The sequence below is a fragment of the Bacillus rossius genome, chromosome 1 (assembly GCF_032445375.1).
Source record: "Bacillus rossius redtenbacheri isolate Brsri chromosome 1, Brsri_v3, whole genome shotgun sequence".
Taxonomy (NCBI): Eukaryota; Metazoa; Arthropoda; class Insecta; order Phasmatodea; family Bacillidae; genus Bacillus; species Bacillus rossius.
The window spans coordinates 192821626-192846180 of record NC_086330.1 but is presented as its reverse complement, the minus strand read 5'-3'; the positions used below and the strand labels follow the sequence as shown (position 1 = coordinate 192846180).

General features: G+C 34.6%; 1 protein-coding gene across 7 annotated transcripts in view; it reads left to right on the top strand.

The window, feature by feature from the left end:
• The window catches only part of LOC134527188 (uncharacterized), a 412406-nt gene that overhangs the window by 251971 nt on the left and 135880 nt on the right, over positions 1–24555 (top strand). For all 7 annotated transcript variants that reach the window (XM_063359634.1, XM_063359635.1, XM_063359633.1 and 4 more), the window contains 2 exons: positions 9207–9376; positions 22804–22915. In XM_063359634.1, the coding sequence (XP_063215704.1) occupies positions 9207–9376; positions 22804–22915 (282 nt within the window). The remainder of the gene's footprint in view (positions 1–9206; positions 9377–22803; positions 22916–24555) is intronic.

Here is a 24555-nt window from a genome sequence, read left to right as displayed (position 1 = left end):
TTGACTGGCGTACAGCCGAGAGAGGAGGAGCATGGTAACAGAACAGCTTGAAGGGGCAGCGGGAGCCATGATCCCGGAGGACGATCTGCAGCTCGTCTCCAAGCCCAGGGTCCAACCATTGGAGCAGCGCCCCTCACCTCCAGCCATCTCTGCTGCATGTTGCCAGCAGTGCCATCCGTCAATACTGTGAAACTTTCATACCCAGCATCAGATTCATCAACAAAATAAACAACAAAAAAAATAATCTTAGGTGATTCGAAAACACAAACTTACATAGGGGTAGCAACATACTTCAACAATAGAAAATGACAAACTTGTTAATTTAACCTTTCATTAATGTCATTTAACAGTGTCTAACATAGGCAAATCTCAAACAAGGTAGGTATGGGAAACCAAAAATGCCTAACCATTGATGAACCCAGGTGCCTGTTTACCCCGCAGATTCAATAATTAGGATACAAAACTTATAGCCTACAAATAAAGGTTAACCCGAGTAAAACAAGAAATTTGCAACAAAATATCCTTCCCCTTTTAAGAGGACCGAGGGCAAAAGAGGATACGCTTCTAGGTAGGAACCAGAAGGTAGTTCAAAAGTTTCAAAGGTTAGTTGAAGTCCAAAATCTTCACAGAGTCGTAATGGCAGCAACCAGCTGCGGGATAGAACGTTCACCAAAATCACTAGTACAGAAATGTAGCACTGGATTCTCCACATAGCATGATAGCGGCGAACCCCACTGCGACCTAGCAGTCTCTTCTCTTCTAGAAACTGAGAGTCCACACATACATGTCGCAATCAACTGGGGTCATCCGACAAATGCACTTCCACAGGAGTCACACACAGCCCACGACAATTCCTGGAAGGGATAACAGTTACTTTTTCCCACCACCAGGTACAGGCTGTATAGTTCCAGATCCTCGGTAATGAGGATGGACACGATGATTGATGCTATAACAGTTCATCTTCTACACTAGCACCACATGTCGAGTTTAAAGTTGGTTCTGGCTCTCCGAGTCCATGGAAATCTGGTTCAGACGCACAGTACATGACACTGGAAGGAGTATGGAAGGGAGGTAAAGGAGATAAGGAACTCTTTCTTGGCTTAACCTCCAATCCAGCATAACCTATCAAAATAACAGACACCTAGGGTCATCTTTGGTTAACAAACAAAATCTAAATCTTTATAATCAATACACCAATGTGCCCAAATAATTAGTTGTAACTTACTTTGTTTTAAAACATAGCTAATTCTTCATTAAACAACACATACCATTTTGAAATAATTACAAACCGCGATAACAGTAAACAATTAGGATGAGTCCATCAATCAAAGAAAATTTACCTCATGGTTCGATAAGTGTGATGTTTACAAGAAATTCATCACCAGTGTTACTGGACAATTTGGCCTTTATTACATTTTCATTACGTAATCGTTCTTGTAAGTCCATAGCCTCTCCACTCGTGGATGCCTCAACAGGCGTGACTGGGGACGATATCTTCAAATTTTTCTGTGCACTTCGTTTAAGTTGAATACACTTCCAGATAAGAAAAGCCAACATACCAATTACAATTCCCAATATAAAAACCGTAACAGTAAGTTCAGCATTTAACATAGTGGTCTCATCCAGTGCAGCTACACGTGGGAATGTTCCAATACCTACAAGGTATGGATTTCTAATAATAATCAAAAATAGGGTACCCCCTATCACAAATAATGCAATACTCTGAACATGTCTGACCATGAAACTCAATACTTCAACCGGTTTATTCAAAGAAATGGGGTCCAATCTAATGAACCGAGAAACTGTGAAATTCAAATGAGGAATGGCAGAGGGCCAGTCCTCATCTAAACAATCCTCCAACGAGGGGAAAACTGTGTGGCTGGAAGCAGTCCGTGGAAAAATCTTTAATTTCTTTAACCTAGTCCAGGCTGCTGGGATCACATGAAGTAGTTGAAACTTTGACTTAGCTCTATAGTCACAAGGGTACAATTCATTAATTTTCAATTCACTATTCAGATACAATCGACAGTCACACGGAACTTCCATGTCTACAGCACCTGGTCGTCCTTCATAATCTATAAACAAAGTTTGGTTAGGATTCTTGGCACACTGTAACTCCATCTTGCCCCTAAGGTGAGTCAAAAAATAGCGTTCCGGCCCAGCCTGCGTGATCATGAGGTGAGTTCCGGAACGGCATTGAAAAGTACAAAGTTCTGCAAGTCTTTCGATTGTAACCCCCTGAAACAAAGCTTTGGGGCACAATGCACTTCCCATGGTGTCTCCTGAAAATCTAGGCACAAAACACAAATTCTCCTCCAAAGGCCGGCAGTCCAACAAATTACGTCCTTGGATCGTCACTAGGTGGTTACCATCCACCGCTAAAAAGTTTGGTTATTAAGTACAACAACAAAGCTGGTCTCAGGTTAGCCACCTGAAAAGTCTTAAAGAAAATTAAAAAAACTTATTAAACATACCTACAGGTACAAACTTCAATACAAAAACCAAATAATTTTACCAATTCTCATCAACCAAATTTAAATCATCTTAGAGTGTGACCTCTGGCACCTGGTTCAAGAATGGCTCCAACCTGAAATCGATGACTATACACGCTTGAGCAACATGCTTCTAACATTTTCGAAACAACAAAAGTCAAAAGATGCCTAACATCCACCTCCTGTGGACACACCTTGTGGGACTCTAACCCAACAACAACAAAAAAATTCTCAGCGGCAGGATTGGCTTCGCCAATCATCCCCGTGGTGCCAATTTCCTGGCCCACCACTTCTACCCATCCGTGCCTCTTACATTGGTAGCCACTGCTACTTCAAAAGGACACAACATTCCCCAGGCTTATTCCTCATTTACTAAGGGTCGCCTACCCTGCGAACCCAGTCACAACCAGGGCCTCCATGCCCTCACGCTACAGCCCATTCCTCCAGGGTCTGTACTACATTACTCCATAACTTCCTACAATGGCATCTTCACCAAATAAATTTTTTTTAACAAATAACCACTTAATGGAACCAGGGCCATAGCCAACATCAACAAAAATTATGTAAGTTACTTTTAAACATTATTCACTATTTATCTTGTTATCTTAATAAAACAAATTCCTGAATCAACATCATAAAATAAGGTTGCCCAAAAAAAAAATAATATTTTTCTTTATTCACTCAAAATCTGCTTGTTATTCAACCCACGGAAGCTGAAATGAAAACTGTACTAAACATCCTAAACCAAAATTCAAAAACATAATGAACATGATAAAAAAATAAAAATACTGTCACCTTAACATCTGTTATGCTGTATGCAGCAACCCTCTGGTTAGACTCATCTGGTGAAAACAGCAATAGCACGAAACAACAGCTACTGGTGAACCTCCAGCAACACCATGCACAGTCTTCTCAGTCATGAAGCCAGTCACAGGTCACCACTGAACTGAATACTGTAACACTACTTTCACAAAACCGATAAGAATCAAGTACAAACAAAACAACTCATAAAAAAAATGTTTTCTCTGTATCACAAAGCTAAATACAAATTTCCGTGTAATTAAAATAAATACTTTTAACTGTTATTTCTTGCGTCAACAAAAGTATAAAGGACATCGTAATAAAAGAAATTATTTTAAATTTTAATTAGGTTGATAAAAAAAATTAAAACATTACATTCCAAGTAGGATAAACAAAAATAAATTCAAAAATGCTCTATCATAACTGTCACAACTCACTCTATTTATTTAACTTTATTACTTTAAATACCCAAACAAATTAATTAACTCACTTCCTTTATCATTAACAAAATAAACTTTCTCATAAATTAATTCAACAAAATTCAATTAAATACTTAGGCAGGTACACAAACTCACTTATGTTTCTCATTTCCCCTCCTTCCTAAATTTAACACAATTCCTTAACTTAACCCAGGGAATTTACCTCCAGGACAACCAAAAATTTCGATGTAGTGCCTATCTCCTATAGGCCCACTACACAGGGGACTCTAACCCCACCAACAAAATTTCTTGAAGTGGTACCCTTATCCCATACGGGATAGCCACTTCGGTACTACCATGGGGAACTCCTGCCCCAAACTACTAACAACTCAGGGTTCTCCCGACCCTTAATCCAGTAGCCAGCCCATCTCCTATGGGTCTGCGCTACAGTCCCTACTCTCCCAGGGACACCTCAAATTGTCCCAGCTCAGCTCCACTGGCTGGACAATAACAACAACTTTCACCTCAAAGACAACACAAATTATACCTTACCGTTCCCCTGGAGTTCATTCCCTTAACACACAAATAAACAAACCTCACACTTTTCTTATAGCTAATCCATTCTACTGTGTACCTCCTACAATTCGAAACGCAACGTTCAAAAAAAAAATTAATTATTATCAAAACAAAAATAATTATAATGACAAATAAATAAATTCTATTAAAATTATTACTATCAACATCACTAATAACGCACATAAACCAAATCATTAAAAAAAATGACTGTGAAACTCTTATCTGTGTCCTTGGAAGACCAGCCGGCCGGTAAACACCGGGCCGGAACGAGTCATGCCGCGCCGTGCCGAGCCGCGCCGCGCCAGGCCGGCAACCGCTCAAGGTCAGCGCACAGCTGACCGTCGCGCCCCTCACACACACATAGTACGTGATGTCTGCTTGACTACGCAACGCTCCCGTCGTTGGTAGCAAGCCAGCTCCACGACACATGACTTTCCTCGTCCGCAACAAGCACTGTCTACAACATTACTTAACACAAGTTTTAACATCGTTCCTAAACCAAAACTCCACACAAACTCTTAGATTCATTACAAAAATTTAATGGTGACATAATTTAAAAAAAGAATTAATTAAATAATCATTAAACCGGAATTAAAATTAATAAAACTTAATAGGTGACCTGATCAAAAAAAAAACTCATGACCGACTGACTGACTGAGGGACTAACTTAACTAAACCAAAAACTTTTTATCCATAAAATTTAAACAAAACAACAGTAACATTACTAATAAAAATATGTGAAGCACAACGCAACACGTCCGCCGCGTGCTCCCACACGACACTGCTTCCACTGCTCTATAATAAAACATTATTAAATTTGAAAGAAAAAAAGAGAAGAAAAAAAATAAAGCACAAACAACCCTACAAGAGACTTTTAACCGGCGCCTCACACCATTTGTCGCAAGGGACCCTCGGTCTCCGTCAAGATTTACACAAATGTCACTCAAAATAAAAATAATAAGATAACATCTTAGGATTTCAAAATAAACATTAGGGGGGGGGGGGGGGAGTGTTAGCAGTAGAGCTGGTACAGGGATTGTCTAACCTCCTTAGGACAGGGGGTGTAGGGTGTTGACTGAAAGAAAAAAAAAAGTATTATTTATCCCACATCGTTTCAGGTTTTATTTCCGGTAAACTATGACCAACACAAAAGTAAATAATTAACTAATAAATAAATAAATAAAGTCAATAATGTCAAACTACTCTGTTAACAATATATAAATAAATACTCCTTTGAAATAAATAAACAATAATTTATCCTCTTCTTAGCACGAGTATTACTTTTTAAAATAACATGATTATTCTTAACGCACACCTCGACCCATCCTTAAGCTAAAATTAACGAAAGAAATTTTACATTACTGGATACCACAAACTGCCTGCAATCCTGGAAAGAATCAAAATGTTAAGTTATCCTAACAGAATTTTAAAATACGCCCACAGATGTTACAAGAGGTGAAGGAAAATTACGAGTTCGCCATTACTTACAACACCTTCGAACGGCAGCACGCAGCTACCCGCCAGGCCGGGGCTCCGACAGACCTCCAGCACCTCACCGAGAAGAACCACACCGGGCGCACCCAGGGTGGCCCCCTTTATTAATTTCACTTCACATCGTCGTCATGTCAAGAACACTCCACGCGAAAACAAAAATCCCGGCCGCGATTTCACAACACAACCGCCATGCCGTCAACTGATGTTATCCCCCCCCCCCTCACTGGTCATGCCAGATTCGCACTTCTCCCACCAGGTTGAGACACAAACACCAGCGCGTCAGGCGCGCGCCTGCGCGAGAACAGCGACGCAGCGAAACCAACCAGGCCGTCCAACGCTCCCGGAGATTCCAGGCCAGGATGTCGCAACCGCCCGCGTAGCTGGCCAGGCCCTCGGGCGGCGAATCACGCCACCGTCCCAGAAAAACAGAGAGCGTTAGCAATCTACCGCGCCCGGAAAACAAAAGTCAATGCCCGAGTGTCGCAATCAAGTGTCAGGAACTCACGCGGGCTCACAAAGCCCTACATGCGCAAAGCCAAGTTCAATAAACCCTACACTTAAAATTTTACCGTGTGACAATATAGGAGAATTTGGAGATTTACAGTGTCAAAAGTTTTTGCTAAATCAAAATAACAAGCACCAACTTGACCACGAGTTATAACTTGAGAATAGATAGGGTTAAGAAAAGAAACTACATTGGTCATATTAGTTTTACTAGTTCTAAAACCATGTTGAGAGTCAGTCAGTTGTTTTTTTTATGTTAAAATTTAGATGTTTAAATATTATTTTATCGAAAACTATAGTGAAACCATTTAACAGTGAAATTGGCCTGTAATTAGAAACATTTAACTTGTTATTTTTTTTATGGATAGGTATTACCTTAGCTAGCTTCCAGTTGCAAGGGTAGATACCATTTTCAATACTATTGTTAAAAATGTGCAGAAGGACTGGAACAAGGAGTAAGGAACAACCTTTTATAATAAAATTAGGTATATCATCTGGTCCTGTTGAAAAAGTTGATTTTAGAGTTTTAATACTCCATAGAACCAGACTTCCTGAAATGTTAGTCATAGGGATCCAATGATTAGTAGAGTAGGAAGTGGGTAAATTAATGTTTGAGGGTGGAGTAACATAGACACTAGAAAAGTATTCAGCCAAACAGTTTGCAATGAGAACGGGGTTGTTTATAACTTGATCGTTGTCCTTAAAAGAGAGTTGTTGATTGTAACCCTTCCTCATGATTCGTACGTAATTCCAGAATTTCTTTGATTCAGTTTAATTTTTTTACTAATATTTTGCAACCAAAATTTTTTATCTCTTGATAAGAGTAGTTTTGAATCTCGACGAGATTGTGAAAATATATAATAGAAGATATTTCTATTTCTATTATATTTTTTATGATAGTTTTTTTTTTTTTTTTTTTTTTCCCAATTTAAATGACTTGATGATTGTAGATGTCAAATGATCAACCATAAAGTTAACATCACAAGTATTAAAAATAAGTGACCGTTCATGTTCTTTCAGAGCATTGTACAAACCAAGATAATCACTGTTCTTATAGTTTATAAAACATGATGAAACATTTTGAAATACTTGTTTTGTGTTAAGTTCGATGTTGATCTCAATAGGAGGATGTGGTGGATCTTCTTTGACAAGGAAATCAAGAGATTTGTTAACGGTACAGTGTTCGAGATCGGTGAAGCAGAGATCCAGTAGCCAATTAGAAGGTTGGGTGAAATTAAACTGAGATAAACCCAGTAATGAAATAAAATTTATTAAAGTCAGTACTTTAGATTTGATACTTGACTGAAGAAAATGTAGCGTATGCAAGTGTGACCAATCAACACCAGGCACATTGAAATCACCCATTACTAATAAATTATCTAAATTATTTGTCAGTTTACCTTCAATATCTTCAAAATAAGATGCATATAGAGGAGATGTTTGTGGAGGAATAGAGATATTACCAATAGTTAAAGACTTTGATTGCTGGTTTTTTATTTTTATCTAAATGGCTTCAACTCCTGGGTAATCAAATCATGCATTGGAATTACATTTTAAAATTTATATTTATTTACTGCAATTGAGATGCCGCCGCCTCTTTACATCAATGTTAGGGTCGGGTCTCTATCAGACCTGAATATGAGATAATTATCTTTCAAATAATGTGAGTTGATGCAGTTGGTGAACCATGTTTCAGTCAGACATATTTTATCTTGATCAGTATTCAAGATATTTTCAAAAAATTCAACAGCTTTTGTTGGTAAGCCTCTTACATTTCGATAGAAGATTTCACACTCAGAGGACACAGACACAGTCATAACAGACATGGGCTAAGTTGGTCCTCCTAACACCTTAATGGGAGATGTTTCCTTCTGGCAGCAAGCAGTGCTGTTGGTATATTCTTTAGTCTCACTGGTTGATTTTTGAGTAACAGGATTGTGTTTTAGAGGAGTATTTAGCTGGGTATTGTTTTCAACTTATTCAAATAATTTAAATGATAATATGTTGATTAGTATATAATTTTTTGTTCCAGTAAATCTCAAGAAATATTGAGTAAACTATTGTTATTATAGTGAAGTTACTCCTTTCATTAAAAAAAATTAAGTTATATTTAAAAATACATTAAAAAAACTATTTGGTTTTCTTATAAAAACTACTTGGTTTAAACTATTGTGGTTTAAACCAGCCAACCCTGGTAGCTTCATATAGAGCAGAATCTGCACCTGCTTTCAAGGAGGTGTACCTAGTATATTGTAAAAAAAAACATTGTGTGCATTTTAATGAAGCGGGATGCTTTTTTTCCCCACGTAATTTTAGGTTGATGTACCTAGTCATAGATATAAAAAATATATTTTTTCAGGTGTTATGAAAATGTTTTGTGTATCGTTTAATTTAAGGCTAGAGTTCATCTACAACCTCCCGTCAAATATTCCCCTCTACTTTTTTCAATAAAATACAAAGGTAGACGGAAGGCTAAAATCCTGGTTGAATTCTGAGCTAAAATTTATGCTCAACAATGCTGTGGGTTGGACAGGGATTAAAAGGAAAATAAAAGTTTGCTTGCTGCCCATGCTCAAGAGACATTGGTTATTGTCAGCATAAAAATGGAACAGAATTAAATTGTTTGAGAATTAAGTAGAATTATCATATGTTTTTCTTATAAGTTCATATTAAAATAACTGTTTATCGTTTATGCATACAATACAGTATTAAATTTTTTTCTTTTAAGTTTCATACTAATTAACCAGTTACTTTTTTTTCTTACCTTTAATTTTAAACAGATCTTTGAAATCTTTCCCCTTATATTTTTGCATATTGTTTTTAAAGTTATGAATAATACTTTTGAAAAGAGCGAGTTTGAATTCTTGTGTTTCTTGTAAATGTGCATGCCATATTAATGGACTACGTTAATTTTTGGCAGTAAAGGTGAGGTTGTTTACGGCGTGGAGTTGGACGACACAGAAGAACAATTATTCGTGCCACGCTCCAAGATCTCGTTGTCGGAAGATCAAGCCAGCTTGTTGCGCGAGTCTGTGTATGATACAAGCTTCACGTGTCTCACACCCAAGAGTTTGTCAGCAGTAACTTTAGGTGAGCTTTTAGTGTTTCTCTTTTGTTATCCTAGGAGACATAAGTATACTCTTGGATACGTTCTCTATTTTATATCGGGGATATCTCGGTTCCTTATGGCCAGACTCTGGAAATTGATTCTACAGTTCAACAACTTTTTATTAACTTGCCATATAAAAAGTTATAAATTCAGAAATACTTAAATTACTTAAGCCAATTCAACCACTTGTAAAACCATCTGATATTTCTTGTCAGAATGTATTATTTTAAATTTTCATGAGTCACTTAAAAAGTAGACACTACATCAGTTCTAACATTTGAAAATTTCAAAAATGGAAATAATGAAAACTTTATACATTAAACAGATTTTTAAATTAACACCAATATCTCATCAAAATTCACAATAACTTCTTTATGTAATGGACTTAACATTGATGTGTACAAAAATGAAAATTACGTTGCAGTGGGGTTTACAAAATGATGATTGAACTGTAGAAAAGGTAGTTTAAAATGAGGGAGGGAAGGGATTTAATTACAGCTTGTCTGCCACACCCCTCTGGGTTGGTTAGGTTAACCTCCCGAAGAGTATGTGTCAGGGAAGTTTCTTGATGATACCCCATCGTGCAGTTACTGAACAATCATCTTCCCAACAAAAAAAACTTTAATAAAATCGGTAGGATTTCAAAAAAAAAAAAAAATTGAATTTATATATTATAAGGAATACAGTAATTTGGAGGTTGTTCCATGTTTTATTATATAACAAGGAAACACACAGGACAAGAGAGAAAAGTATTTTTAACATAGGTAGATTTTTTTCGGTTACAAATATTCCTTAATACAAATTTTGATAATTAGTGAGACCAAAAAAATATGCATACAATAGATAATTAAATTAAGCTACTGAGTTAAATACATAATGTTAACATTTATCTAGAGTTGACAAACAATTACTAAAGAAGTAATTACGCTTAAAATTTTACATGATATTTCATAAATTTTTCTGTTTAATCGTTTAACTATAATTTAGAGGTTGTATTGGCCAAGTCCAAGTCCCCCATTCCAGAACTCAATGGGTATTCAACTTTTTGTGGCCGGCATGGACTAAATCAACTCGCGGTACGCTAGATTAAAATTTTTTTTAAGTATTATAAATAATATATTGACCAAAGTAAATAACCTGCAAACTGAAGAAATAAGGCCCAAAACTCACCCAAATGTTGGTCAGAATAAATAAGATCACTACATTTATTAAGTGGATTTACAAGTACACTCCAAGTGTGTTTTCTCATGATTGTATGCCAAAGTATAAGGAAGGCCAGAGTGACCTTACAAAAAAAATTAACACAATCATAGATGTTTACTACTAGACTACAAAACTAGTGGAAATATCCTGCACACAAGCTTTGTTCATTAATCAAAATGACGTGTAACACTTAAAGCCATATTTCACAGATTTTTTTATATTTCCATGTATAAGAGTTGTGCATGGACACTTTAAAATTGTAGTTTTTTTTTTTTTGTTTAAGAAGCATATTTTTCAAAATATTTCACCTCAAAGTTGACAATTCAGGGCTTTTGTGTACTAATTTTTTGATTAGCTATCCATTTTCCCCCTAAAGAATTGTATTTGTTCTGATCTGTTCAAAATACCCAACAAAATAACTTATTATGAATGTTTGCTGGAAACATTAGTGTCACTTGAACTAGACATTATTATTTTGATAAAAACCACCATTAATCTCTCAGTGGAAAAATTTCAGATTTTTTAAATTGCTAGTTTGAAACTTTATCTGTAAAATAAAATCAGTTTTGATTTTTTTAGTAATTTTCCACACCCAAAAAATACTTTATTTACCCGAATAGAGGCCGACCTCGATTTTAGGCCGACCCCTAAATCCTGTTCACTGTCCAGAGGAAAAAACAGTTAGTTGTCATCCTCCACATTAGAATCACAATCACTTGTATTGTCTTCTTCATCCTCACTGTCATCTTGCTCACTTCCACTTACTCTGTCTTGCCACAAATCATCATCTTATAAATGTTATAATAAATATAATATATCTGATAAATATTATAATAAACACTAAATTACACCTTACGTTATGTACCATGTGTTTACTAACAAAGTTTTTTTGTAGGTTAGTTTGTCACTGGAATCTGATCATAGATTACAGCAATATACCTACTAACTAAATACGTCAATACCAGTATTGGAAGTTAGAAAACAGTATTTATCTATGATGAAACACCAGTTGTGCCAACATCCATGATGTTTCATGCTCAAATGTGACGCCATTTTGCAGTTACACTGTTTCATAATGGAACACACCCTAATAAGAACTGATGTTGGTAACTCTGCAGGCTAATGTTTTGTTTACCTATAATTCTTACGTATGTTGCTTACATACATACAGTATTCCCCAACCAATATATTAGTTAGTGATATTGCTATTGTCCACGGAAAACCAAATCCAATTGTGTTAATCATTAAATGTGGTTATAGTATACTTTTCATTTTTTAAAGTACCGGTAAGTAATTATTTTAATTGACTTGATTGAGTGCTTTTTGTCTTAATGTGCGTTTCTAGGCCGACCCAATATTTTGAAGGTAATTTTTGGAGATAAAAACCTCGGCCTCTATTCGGGTAAATACGATGTCCAGCTTTGCAACACTGTTTTTGTTATATGTCAGTTGCCTTACAACACTCTTCTCTTGAACTGCACAGTAGTTGTGCCTGTGTTGTACGCACCCCACTGGCACCCCCTACCGTTAGGCCTCGTGGAATTCTTTCCTCACCCTCCCCCTCTCTTTCTGACCTTGAAGCTTAGTCACACAAAATAAACACTTGTCAAGATTCAAGGGACAGAGTGAGCATTAGTAGGAAGAAGTAAGATGAAGTGAAGTTTGTGGTAATAAATGCAATGAATTTAATAATTTTTTTTATGTATTAAATTTGCTCTTAGATTTTTTTTAAATATAAAAGTATTAATGGGTAGACAAATTCCGGGCAAACCTTGGGCTTCTCGTCCACGGAAACGAAACAAACACGCGAAAGCTGTGAACGTAATATGAAGGAAAAGAAGAAAAGTAAGTAATATTGACAATGAGCTGAGTTAATAGAAATAGAATAATACCTATTTAATTTTACGTGAAACAATACAATCTAATAGTTGATGTAATACATTTCTATCTTATGTCCTTGAGTTTTGTCGAAGTAAGAATTTGAAATACTTTGTTAAAGTTAATGTCTTCCCTAATGCGAATTGGATTTAAAAATGTAAAATTAAATGCATATTTTTTGCAATTTGAGTGTTGCACTGTGTTCCTTCAAACTTAGAGCTGAGAGCTTATTCCCTCATACGGATTTAACAAACTTTCAGTATGTTTTACTTTGTTGTTTATTGTAATAATATATGTTGAGTTTTATATTTAATAAATGCAATTTTATAACCATTTTAAAGCTGGCCATTATTGTGTAATCGTTTATAGTGCAAGAGGTAGCGGGTTCGAATACCGGCCAGATTTAGTTTTCTTGTCAACATATGTTTAAGTTAATAAGTAAGCCCCTCCCATAAGCAATGCAGCTTATAAACCCTAGTAATGCAGCTATATAACATAAACTTCAGCTGAAACAACTTGATTTAACTTCTGCTAACAACATGGCTATAAATGTTAGTACACATCGCAGGAAATTTTATTCCTGTTTCTTGGATTCTAACATACGATTAACGGATTTCCAATTTTTTCTTTCATTATTTTCTATATATTGTGTGTGACTCTACTCCCCTATTTGTACTGACAAAACAAATTCTGAGACTTTTTAAATAGATTAAAGTGTTTTAACTTAAATAAATATCTAAATGTATTTAGCAAACCTGTGCGTGTTGAATCTCGAGGCCACAAACTTTGCTGAGACCTGTGAACGAAATTCGTTATGCAGTAGGGTGTCGGACCGCACATACATCTGTCTTCCCCCCTCCTTATTTAGTTTTTTTTCCTTTAGTCATGTACTTAAAATTTTTTAGCCAGATTTTCTAACACTGTTTTAGCTACACCTATGCTTACAGTGGGTGTATGTATTAGTCTTAACCATCTAATCTGTGTCATTAGTATCTAATTGTCCAATCCAACCGAAAAAGCAGCAGATTGTTACAGTATTTTTAAAACGAGTTGAAACAGTTTATATTATTGATGTACTACCATTCTGTTGTCACCCAAAAATCGGGTTAGTTGTAGGTACATACCAATCATCTCAGAATTATCTTTCTAGCTGAGAGTTGCAAACAAGCGTTTATAGGTCGTCTTTATAATAGCTTTTAAGCAGTAAAATGTAAGTTAGTAATTTTAAAATTTCTATTTTTTTACTCAATCATAGCGTGAATAAAATTATTAATAATAAAACAGACTGTATTTAGAAGTATAAAAATACTATAGCATCAAGATCATGCTGTGAATACTTACTTAGTGTCAAGACATATTACCAAGTGCTTTTTTCAACGTGTCTCTAAAAAACTTCAACACACAAATATTTATAATGGTCGTTGTATTGAAAGGTAGGATACGTTGTTAATGTTAAAGTGAAATATTTTTACATTGTTTACATTGGTGTTTTGAGCGGGAATTTAAAATCACACGTAGAACTGAAAGTTACGTTATTCTGAATTACGTTGTAACGGAATTTCACTGTATATCTTTTTTTTTGCTGTATTTCTCTTTCTTGCTGTATTTCTCTTTCTTGTGACCATGATTCGCTTCGTCATAAAGAAGTGCTGTTTTACCTTTTTAAAAAATTTTATTCAAAATTAGAAAATAACTCATATTTAAATTTTGATCATTTGAATTTCGTACAGTGGTAATTAGATGGTCGATATATAAAGTGGCTGCCCTGCGCGATGTGGTCATTCAGTTGAAATTTGCAGTGGAATCGTCAATGTAAGGCTAACAACTCTTCATCAAATATGTGATAACGGGTCCTATTTTCTCTGTCTTCGCTTTGCAGCTTTTAGCTCAGTTCCGGGAATCACTTCAGGTAGGCTCGGGAAGGGTGTGTGTTCGAAAAGAAGCTGCGAAGGGGAAAGAGGGAAGGCATTAGAGACAGTACAGTCGCACCTAGAACATTGTAGCCAGGCATATATATACTCAGGGTGGCGACCAACCGGGAAAACCGGGAAAAGTCAGGGAATTTTGCCAGCAGGGAAAAGTCATGGAAAAGTCAGGAAATTTTTCAAATAGTCAGGGAAAAAATTAAATCTTGTCTAAAGTTCCTGCTGTAGCATTTTACAGCTTAATATTATTATTTATAGTCTTTGTTAATTGTATGTAGTGAATTATTAACTGAAATTCTGAATACTATAATTTGTACGAGGTTTGACATTTTAATGAAGCCATTTTTGGCGGGTCCATGAAAAACTCTTTGCTGTGTTTGCGTTGCTGATAACAACTGGCTGGCGTGCGCGCATGCATCATTGTATTGCCACCATAGTCATGGTACATGTACCAAATTATTCTAAGCTTACTAGTTTTATAGCTCATAATATACTGAGATGACCGAGATAGTTTTATTTTTGTTTCTCGTATTATTGGCAACTGTGGTACAAGTACACCAACGTTTTGGAATGAAAACGTGTGTGCTTTTTTTTGTTCCCAGTCGTGTAGTGCTTCTCTACATTTTACTTTTCAGATGTACTATTTATTTTATTTTGCTGTCCTCTTTGTGTAAACGTTTTGAATAGTGGCGTGTACAGGTTTTCAGTATTATTTAGTAAGCTAGTCGGGCTTTGTTCTGAAGATAAAAAGGAGAGAATAGAAGTAGAAGACAAAGATGAAAAAAAAATGTGCGCAGGATCAGATATGAACGTGTGGGCTTAGGAAGAATATTGCTGTTGCTGAAAGCTAAGAGTAAAGGTGAGTAATGATTTAGTGTTTATTCGGTTATATTCAGGTTTTTAGCCAATTACTTTTATGGAGTAAACCATTTTTTTAATGAATTCCAATACAGGATAAGAAAAGTGAAAGGTAAATACTAAGAGTAGCTAATCATTAGACTTGCGCATAATAGTTCGCCTACCCGGAGCGCTCCTTTTATGCTGGAATCACAATGCCCCGACGGCCCCGACACGACAGGCCCGACAAGTTCAATAGCCAATGAAATACAAGCTCGCCGTGACGTCAGCCCAACAAACAAAATACGCATTTTAATTGAAGTATTTAGCTTGGCACGATTTGCCGAAGGCCAAATTTAAAATCGTCGGGTTATTTTTGTCGTGGTATTGTGACCCTACGCTTTTAAATCTGTCGTGCTGAGATGCTGCACGACAGTTTTTCGGGCCTGTCGTGTCGGTCCCGTCGGGGCATTGTAATTCCAGCTTTAGTTCGCAGCTCCTTGGCGAACTAGGTCGCTCTTTTAGTTTGTCCGCTCCCATCTCGAATTCAAAGAAGACAGGTCACAGATAGTTTGTTTGCTTTGCTACCGCTACTGCAGGCGATCTTCTTTGTATGTCATAGTAGTTATTTTTTATAATGATCAGTGTTGTGAACGCCTAGATTATTATCCTTTTTTGGGTTATTATACATCAAATGAGTAAATAAAACAATAATTTACATAATTGGGTAAAATGGCGTATATAACAGTTCTATTTTTAATCTTCACTTAACATACACTATAATCGAAAAAATTTAATTTATAAAAGGATTTATTTTATAGCTAGTTAAAGAAATATTATTTATGAAATGTATTTATTTTATTGAATAAAATACAGTTTTATAAATATACAAATTAATATTTTTTTTAAGTTTTAGAAATAATCAACAAAAAATGTGTTATTATTTACAGGCAACAAAATTACGTACATTATTAAGAAAAAAGATCCATTACTCTTCTAATTGGTTACCTTACAATTAGACTTAGAAAAACTAATAAAAACTCTTAAGTAAGATTCTTTGCTAATATTGCTTAAGAATGTGTATGTTCATTAGGACCTATATATGATTCACAAAATATTAACAAGTTCATCATCACTTAACACACACTATAATCGAAAAATTTTAATTTCTATTCTAAAAACTATTATTGTTTGTCTGATTTTGGTTTGACATATACTTGTGTATGTTATCTGATAAGTTAGTTAATATTCAAAAATATGGTTTTACGCTTAAAAAAATTGATGAGATTGTTAGGCTTGGTCAGGGATTAAAAATGATAGCCCTGGAAAAGTCAGGGAATTTATTCTTTACAGTTTGGTAGCCACCCTGATACTAGACTTTCTGGCAGGTAATATGGCCTTAACCAAAAAATTTGTTATTCATGTTCTTAAATTTGTTGTTTACAGTTCTTTTCTTTAAATCTTGAGGCACTTCAAATAGTCCTATTCATCGAACAGTTTTGGATAATTAAAAAAAATTTACATTAAGTAGTTATTACATCACACACCACATTAATATAATTGTATCTTAAATTGCCCCCAAAAAATATTAATAAAAATGATTGTAATATGGCGTAAAGTTTGCCATTTAAAAAAAAAGTGCAATGGCATACGTGTTAGTAAATTTAAAAAGAACCACCTTAACTTTTTAAAATCTAAATTTGCAAGGTGTACATTAACAAATAAAATGGTTCTTTGAATTTTTTTAATTAAATTAATATCGGTTTACAACTCATCTGGAGAATTCAGGGCCAATGAGAAACCCTCAACTAAAGCTGTATTGAATCATAGGCTGCTTTGTTGGAATATCTTACAAAAGAGCATGGCCTATGAGTGGGTGACATTTTCCTGAGTATACTAAGAAACGTGAAGTATATATTTAAGATCATTGACGCAGTGGATTTTTTCAGTTCCTGTTAAGACATCGTCTGAGAGGGAAAAAGAAATCGCATAAAAATTTAAGTAATTAAAACTATGACTTGTTTATTTACCAAAGAAAATCTGAAAGGTTTATGTTAAAATATATAACACAGTATTTGTTAATTATTTTAAATCACTACATATGAGTAAAAATAAATATCATAAAAATAGATTTTTCTTTTTTTAGAATAATTGCAGTTCCTCTAAAAACAGAAAACTTATTTTTGTATTTCTTTATTTTTTTCATGATAGATTTTTAAAAAATATTATTAAGACACATTTTATTTTTAAAGTGAACATTTCCTGTCAGTTTTTAATTGGAATAAGAGATGTCCTTGTTTAATTTGGGCTACTAGTGAGTTGTTATTCATTCCCATAATTCCCTAAAAATTTAATTTTTAACTAAATTTTATAATATTTGATCATCTTTTTCTAACCCTACTACAAAATTATTTTAATATCTCAATATACCAATGTGTTTGTAACATATTTGAGTATGTGTGCAGTACATAGGGAATATACGAACAGTGAAAAGAATTTATTTCTGGTAGGTTGGTAGTGAGAGTCAGAAACAGTGTGGTAGTAACAGTGGCTCGGTGAGCAAACATGTGCGGGATAAGTGCAAGTGCTCAGTACAAACTAAATATCAGTTCATCGAACTCCAAGAGTTCTGGTCACCAGGTCGTGAGGAGTGTGTGGTCCTCCAAAGAAGTGACGGTATCTAATTGTAGGAAATGACAATATAAGACTGCCGTAAGATTACGACTTGAAATACAATGTAAAGTCAATTAGTTGAAAAAGGTTTTATGTGAAATTTTACATTTTTATTTTATTTTAATTAAAGGTACAAAACCTTTGTCTTTCAGTGTTTGAAATAATCAAATTTTTAAACTGATTTTGGCCAACCTTTTAAGTGACTATAAAAATTAAACATAATATTGTCTTGGCGGAAAATCTAACACTCGTTCAAATGATGTAATCAAATTTGTGGTAGCCTAAACAGGTAGTATATTTGAAATAATTAGCTTTTTATATGGTAAGGATGTGAAAAGTTAAAACACAAAATGTGAAATACCTTCCAAACAAACTTTTTTTAAATATTACTTAAAGGCATTTTTTATGTTTCTTTTGAATTGTACGTGATATCCTAGTTTGGCAATAAGGAACTGAGTGAGACACCTTTGTGTGAGTCTGTACATGTGTGTGTGTGCACATGTGTGTGTGCACATGTGTGTGTGCTGGTGTGCATGCACACGTTTGTGTGGGTATGCATACATATGTGGGTGTGCATGCAAATCAGTATCAGTAATTTTTCATACTATGTAGTACCTAATTCTTAAGGTGTTTAATAAAAATGTATGTGCTATTTATACTTTGTATGTGATTTAACATTAGGGATAGAAACAATTTTGAAATATTTTAAGCACAATAAGTATCTGCTATAGTGTTTTGCATTATCAGTCAATAATATACTTTCTCAAATTTGATCAAACAAATATAATATTTATTTTTCTTCTATCTGCAGTTTTTAAGTCAATTATGACATCAACAACTCTTTTTTTTATGCACAATAAAAAACATTTTATAGTCAATTTTTGAATACACAGGGAAGTAATGTTAGATGGGTTAGAGAAAGTAGGGAAGACTCAGGGAAACTGGTTGAAGTAAGAGTGTAACCCTGTATTTCTGGGACAGTTTAGTTATCTGAACAAGGTCCAGTGAATCTAAGGTTTCTCCTTTTTATTCACAGTAGCCAGCATTACATCATCCTTGGCGAAGTTGTGAACATATATTTAAATACCTCAAAACATTGCCAACTGAGGGATTTAGGTTTTTGGTTGTTACAGATTGTGATTTCGTGCTTATGTATCAGGACTGCGTGTGACATCAGTAAATCAACAACTCCGTTTTTAAAACTATTTGTAGCATAAAATAAATTAGTCATTTTAGCACCTGAAAATTGGTGAATTAACTCGTCATAGATGGAAACCATATCTTTTTTTTTTTTTTTTTTTTTTCATTATTTTAATCCCATATGCAGATCATAACTATTGGTAACACATTTACAGATACATAATAGAAAGTAAAACATTTTTCTGGGACTAATTTGTCATTAATCATGATTCTCCACAACTTACATATCATGCAGAGTGAACACTAGCATCTAAAATTTTCCTTTTGCCAAACTTTCCCTTAAGGTTTGCCATTTTATTCCTAACCTTAAGTATAATTAACCTTAGTTCGGCCTAAACATCCCAGATCTCTGTTACTTATGGCAATTATACTCTCCTAAAAATGAAGTAAACACTTTCAGGCAGCTTCCACACATGTTGCTAAGGCTGCATTTTTGCAGTAGATTTGGAGAACTCACCCTTTTTAAATTCATGTTTAATTAAGGTAAAGTTTTCCAAATTTAATTTTTTTTAAATACAAATATTTTTAAAAAAAGAGAAATTCATCTGACTAGTTAACACCAATTTTCCCCTTGCATACATCTTTCAAGTGAACCACTTTATGCCACGTTATATATCCATTATAACAATGGGAAATTTCTTAAAAACACAGTGTCTACAGGTCACAAAGATACAAAATAAACTGTGACGTGCTAGAAGTCACAAAACTTTAATATCTAGCAGCCTTTTGTTAGTTGGTATTTGTTTGTTGATGTCTCACTTCAGATTATAGTTGAAGATTAAATATTAATTGTGGGACACTGTTTAGTTATAACATGAAAGTGTGCACTTTTCTGCAAATAGTATATCTATTTCCTATTACATATTATTTTGATATAGATATGAATGTAGACCCTGTGGTATAAAAAAATAGGGAAATGTTATCAATAGTGTCCTGAATCAGTACGGAGATTGGTTTACCAAGTATTTTAAAGATCCTGTAAAATACAGTTTACACATGGTGCAATAATGTAACAAGCTAAGTAAATATGTAGGTTTTCCAAAGTACGTTTAATTTGGGAAATTACTTCTTCGTACCCCAAGTTTAAATTTTCAGTTTTGTAACAATGAGACAGATTTTAAGTTGAATTACTTATTACCTATTTGAAGCAAAATAAAAAATTTCAAGTGATTTCTAATTCCATCTTTGCAGTTAGAAATAATGTTACAGTTTTTTTACCTAACTTCAACTTGAATTCTTATCATTATGGTCTGTGCATCTTGGAGTTTTATGTGAACGTTGATGGCATAATGCAGTGCCACATACTCGTTTACTAGAATGCTGGAGTACACCCAGTGGCTACTGAAGGTCTGTGAATATGAAAGTCCAGGTTCATCAACTGAAGTGCATTGTCCCGAACCCACCTCCGAAAACACAAAACCTGACCGTTTTCATCCAATCTTTAATCATATATTTTTAGATATACCACATTAATTGAACATTTATGATGAAAGCTTAACCACTCTGGATTTGCATAAATTCTTTCATAAATTCTAATTTTTAACAAAATTAAGTATACCATAGTTGTAATGCATCTACAAAAAGTATTATTCTCAAGTGCACTTGTTTTCTAAATTACGTACTTAAGTCTAGTAAATGAATAATTGTGTTATACTCATGTGTTGTTGGCTTGGAAACACATGCATAAATCATTCTCTTTTTTTCTAATTGGACTTGAACAGGGGCGATGTTCCGAGGAACCAAGGGAACCTCCAGTTCCCCTGCTTTAGGAAGGATAAAATGTTATTTTATTTAGATTTAAATCTGTAATTCATATACATTACATCAATAATGATACTATTTACTTTTTTCAAACAAACACACAAAAATTTTGCTCCATTGTCTGTTATATGCTTTTTACACTGAAGCTCGGTGATCAACTGTGTGTGTGTTTTTGGCTAGAACCTGAAGCTAGTACGCGGGCGAACTGGGGAACCGAACCAGTGCTTTGCTTCCCTTGCGCTAACAATGAGCATGGCTGAATTAATGAAATACCGTGCTGTTACAGAAGCATATTGTTGAAATGAGTGCCTTCAGTACAAGGAAACCGAATTGTTTGGCATCTTCTAGCCATCCAAGCAGAGCAGAGCAGGGGGGAGGGGAAATTGGAGGAGAACATTGTGGAGGAGGGGCAAGGGGAGCAGTGCGTGCAGGCAGGAAGGACTATAGATGTGTCTAGAATACACGCACACACGTGCACACACACACACACACACTCTCTCTCTCTCTCTCTCTCTCTCTTTCTTTTTTTTTTCCATTCCAACATACGGCATAAGGCCTTGGGTGGTAGGCACGATACGAGAAAATTAGAAACAACCTAATAACATTGAAAACAAATAACATTGACAACCAAATAATGAGATGGGGATGTGGATTAAGTATGTTTTTCTTAACTTATTATAATATTTCTGTGTTGCTGTATTGTATAATTTACAGGATGTTCCTAAAAGAATGTCTCAGTTTCAGTGGTATATTATAACAGTTTAATTTTGATTAATTACAGCAAATCATACATCAAATTAAAGGTGAATTAACTTAAATTTTCTTACAAATGTTCAATATGTGCACCTTTAGTTAAACGCCACACATCCATCCTAAAGTCCAATGCTTCTCCCACTTTGGTTAATAAGTCCGGAGTAATGGAAGCAATAGCGTCTTCAATTCTGTCTCAACTCTGGCAATCATTAGGTAACGGCGGAACGTATTCACAATCTTTTATAAAGCCCGAGAGGAAAAATCGCATTGTATTCTGTCAGGTAACGTGGAGGCCAGCAAAAAAGAGCTTTGTCGTGTCATCCATTATGACCACCACACTATCAAGAAAGTTATTTTCCCGCTTCAACACTTGAAATGCAAAGTTACATCATACACCGTTGTCAACTGGCTTTAAAGCATCTAGCAATTGTTCTTTAAACCTTCCAGGATTGTCTTTTGCAACTGAAGTTAAAGACTTGCTTTCTGAACAGATTCCTTAGGACTATGCAGTTAAGATGCTCTGACACAGTCAACATCCTGTATGGACACTTTTGGTTGTCCCGTTTATTTTTTTATTTACTAACACATCCGGTCATTTCGATGCACCATCAGCGGATTTTTTTTGCCACATAGGGGATTACAATTAAACTTTAAACTAAACACACATGAACTGAAATTACAGATTCACTCTAAGCAAATTGCATAACCCAAAACACTTTATGCTCAGGAGTCGCCATTTTGCGTAGGTGACGCTGCAAGCGAGAAATCAACAGAATAGTACTCGCGCATGCACTTATCCAAAACTGTTTGAGTTACTCTTTGTGACTTTAACCAACACACTACAATGCTACAGTTGATACTATTAAAATTTTTAATGGGACTTTTTTTATGGACATGCTGTATTAATAGTTACATATATTCTTGATTGTAAAATTACACTTTTGTACATTCGTATTTATTGTATTTTAAGATTATTAAAAATGTATTGGTTTAACAAACATGAAAGTAGTGTTTCTTAAAATTAAAAAAACTTCTACGCAATTATTTGATTCTTAAAGTATTGGTTCCCTTTCTTTGATAGCAAATCTTCAACCTATATCTGAACTATTTTTTTATTGTTATTTTATTTGAAGCTTTGTTGACTTTTGACCATTGAACACTTGAGGTGATTGTTGCAGACAATCTTGTAGAAGGGAAGCGAGTGCGCAAGTTACAAGCTCACTTGGAGCGCCCACAAACATCAGGCACATTGAGCAACTTAAAACCAAGAAGAGCACGTTCCGATGCCAGGTATGTCAATGGTCAATAATTGTTGTTAAATTAAATTGTTAATTTATGACGGTTCAAACTTCAATACAGATATCAATTGGTTTATCTGTGTTAGTTAATTACTACTTTATATTATTTACACATAATTTTATATATATGAATGCTTGCTTGTGATTGTTAATAAGCATTTTTAGTACTCCACCAACTATGTGAATTTTGACCGTTGCGTAATTTCACGTTATGTTAATACATGTTTGTGCATCATGATTTGGAAGTCACTCGTCGGACCTATTTTATGAGGGTTGGGGGGGGGGGGGGGTGGTTTGTGCAAGATTGGATTGTAGTGTGTGTCAAGTAGCAAGGAGATCCAATAATTCCAACATAAAGGTGGTTCTGCTATTATATGTTTAGTTATACAGCACCAAATAAGCATAATAATCATCAAATATGGTATGGAGAATATTGTGGTGTCTCTCTTCCACTTTATGTATGAACTTGTACATACCGGTACAGCTTAAATGAATAAACTTTTAGTAGAATATTGCTCTTTTATACATGTGTTGTGCCACATCAGCTTAATTTTAAAAAACTATCAATAAGATGACTGTATACTTTAGGGGTGTACAGGAAAGGAAATTGAGACCCAGAAAAAATACAGGACAGAAAATCATATTTCACTCGGGAAATCAGGAAAAATCAGGAAAATACTTTTAATCTATAGAGCATGAGAGCAAACTTATTATTTTTATAATATTTTTACCACAACAAAATTGTTTTAAAAAAAATACCACACTAATACATAATTCACATATTTCATGAACTAAATCTAAAGAAACTAAACAATATACATTACATTCTTTACACTTATGAGTTGATTATCTTTCAAGGAAATGTTTTGTAATCTCTTTAGAAGACAGGTTTTTAATATAATGTTTGGTTTTCGTGCAAGAAAACCTGTTCTTCTATTTGTTGGGTGGTTAAAGATTCTCGCTTTGAAGACACTATATTTCTAGCAGATGAGAAGACCCTTTCTCAGGCAGTTTCAGTTGCTGGTATTCCCAGATATGCCACTGCTAACTTGCATAAATTTGGTAGTATCATTTCATTTTGTTCCCGCCACTTCAGTGGATATCCAGTTCTCTCTAGAAGCTGCATATTTAAATATGTGGTCACCTTTGTGTTTTGATTATCACCTAAGAGAGACTTTGCAGGTAAATCATCAAATTAATGCCACAAGGAGTGGTTAGAGTCATTAGCTGATTAAGTTTTTTGGGTCCCTGCAAAATAAAGAAAAAAAAATCCTAAACCTTCAACATCTGATATACTAACTACAAATAAGAGTTAGTCTATTTATTTCAGAAAATAATAAAAGCCATACTGTAGGCCTATTAAAAGATATACTGCTAGGACTGTAGAATACCACCCAATAAATTTTACATCCAAAAGTATTAAATTTAGCAAATGCTGGCCACAATAAGAATTTACCCCCTTTAGGTTTCTGTGAGATGTACCAAGTTGTTTACAATTTATGATTAAGTTGATGCGTTAATATTAAACAAGCACTTTGAGTCAGTGTCACTTTTAGAAAACTGTCAAGTTTATGCTGTAAAGTGTTAGCAGCAAGTCGTTTTTCATTGGCAGACACAACAGCCACCTTGAAG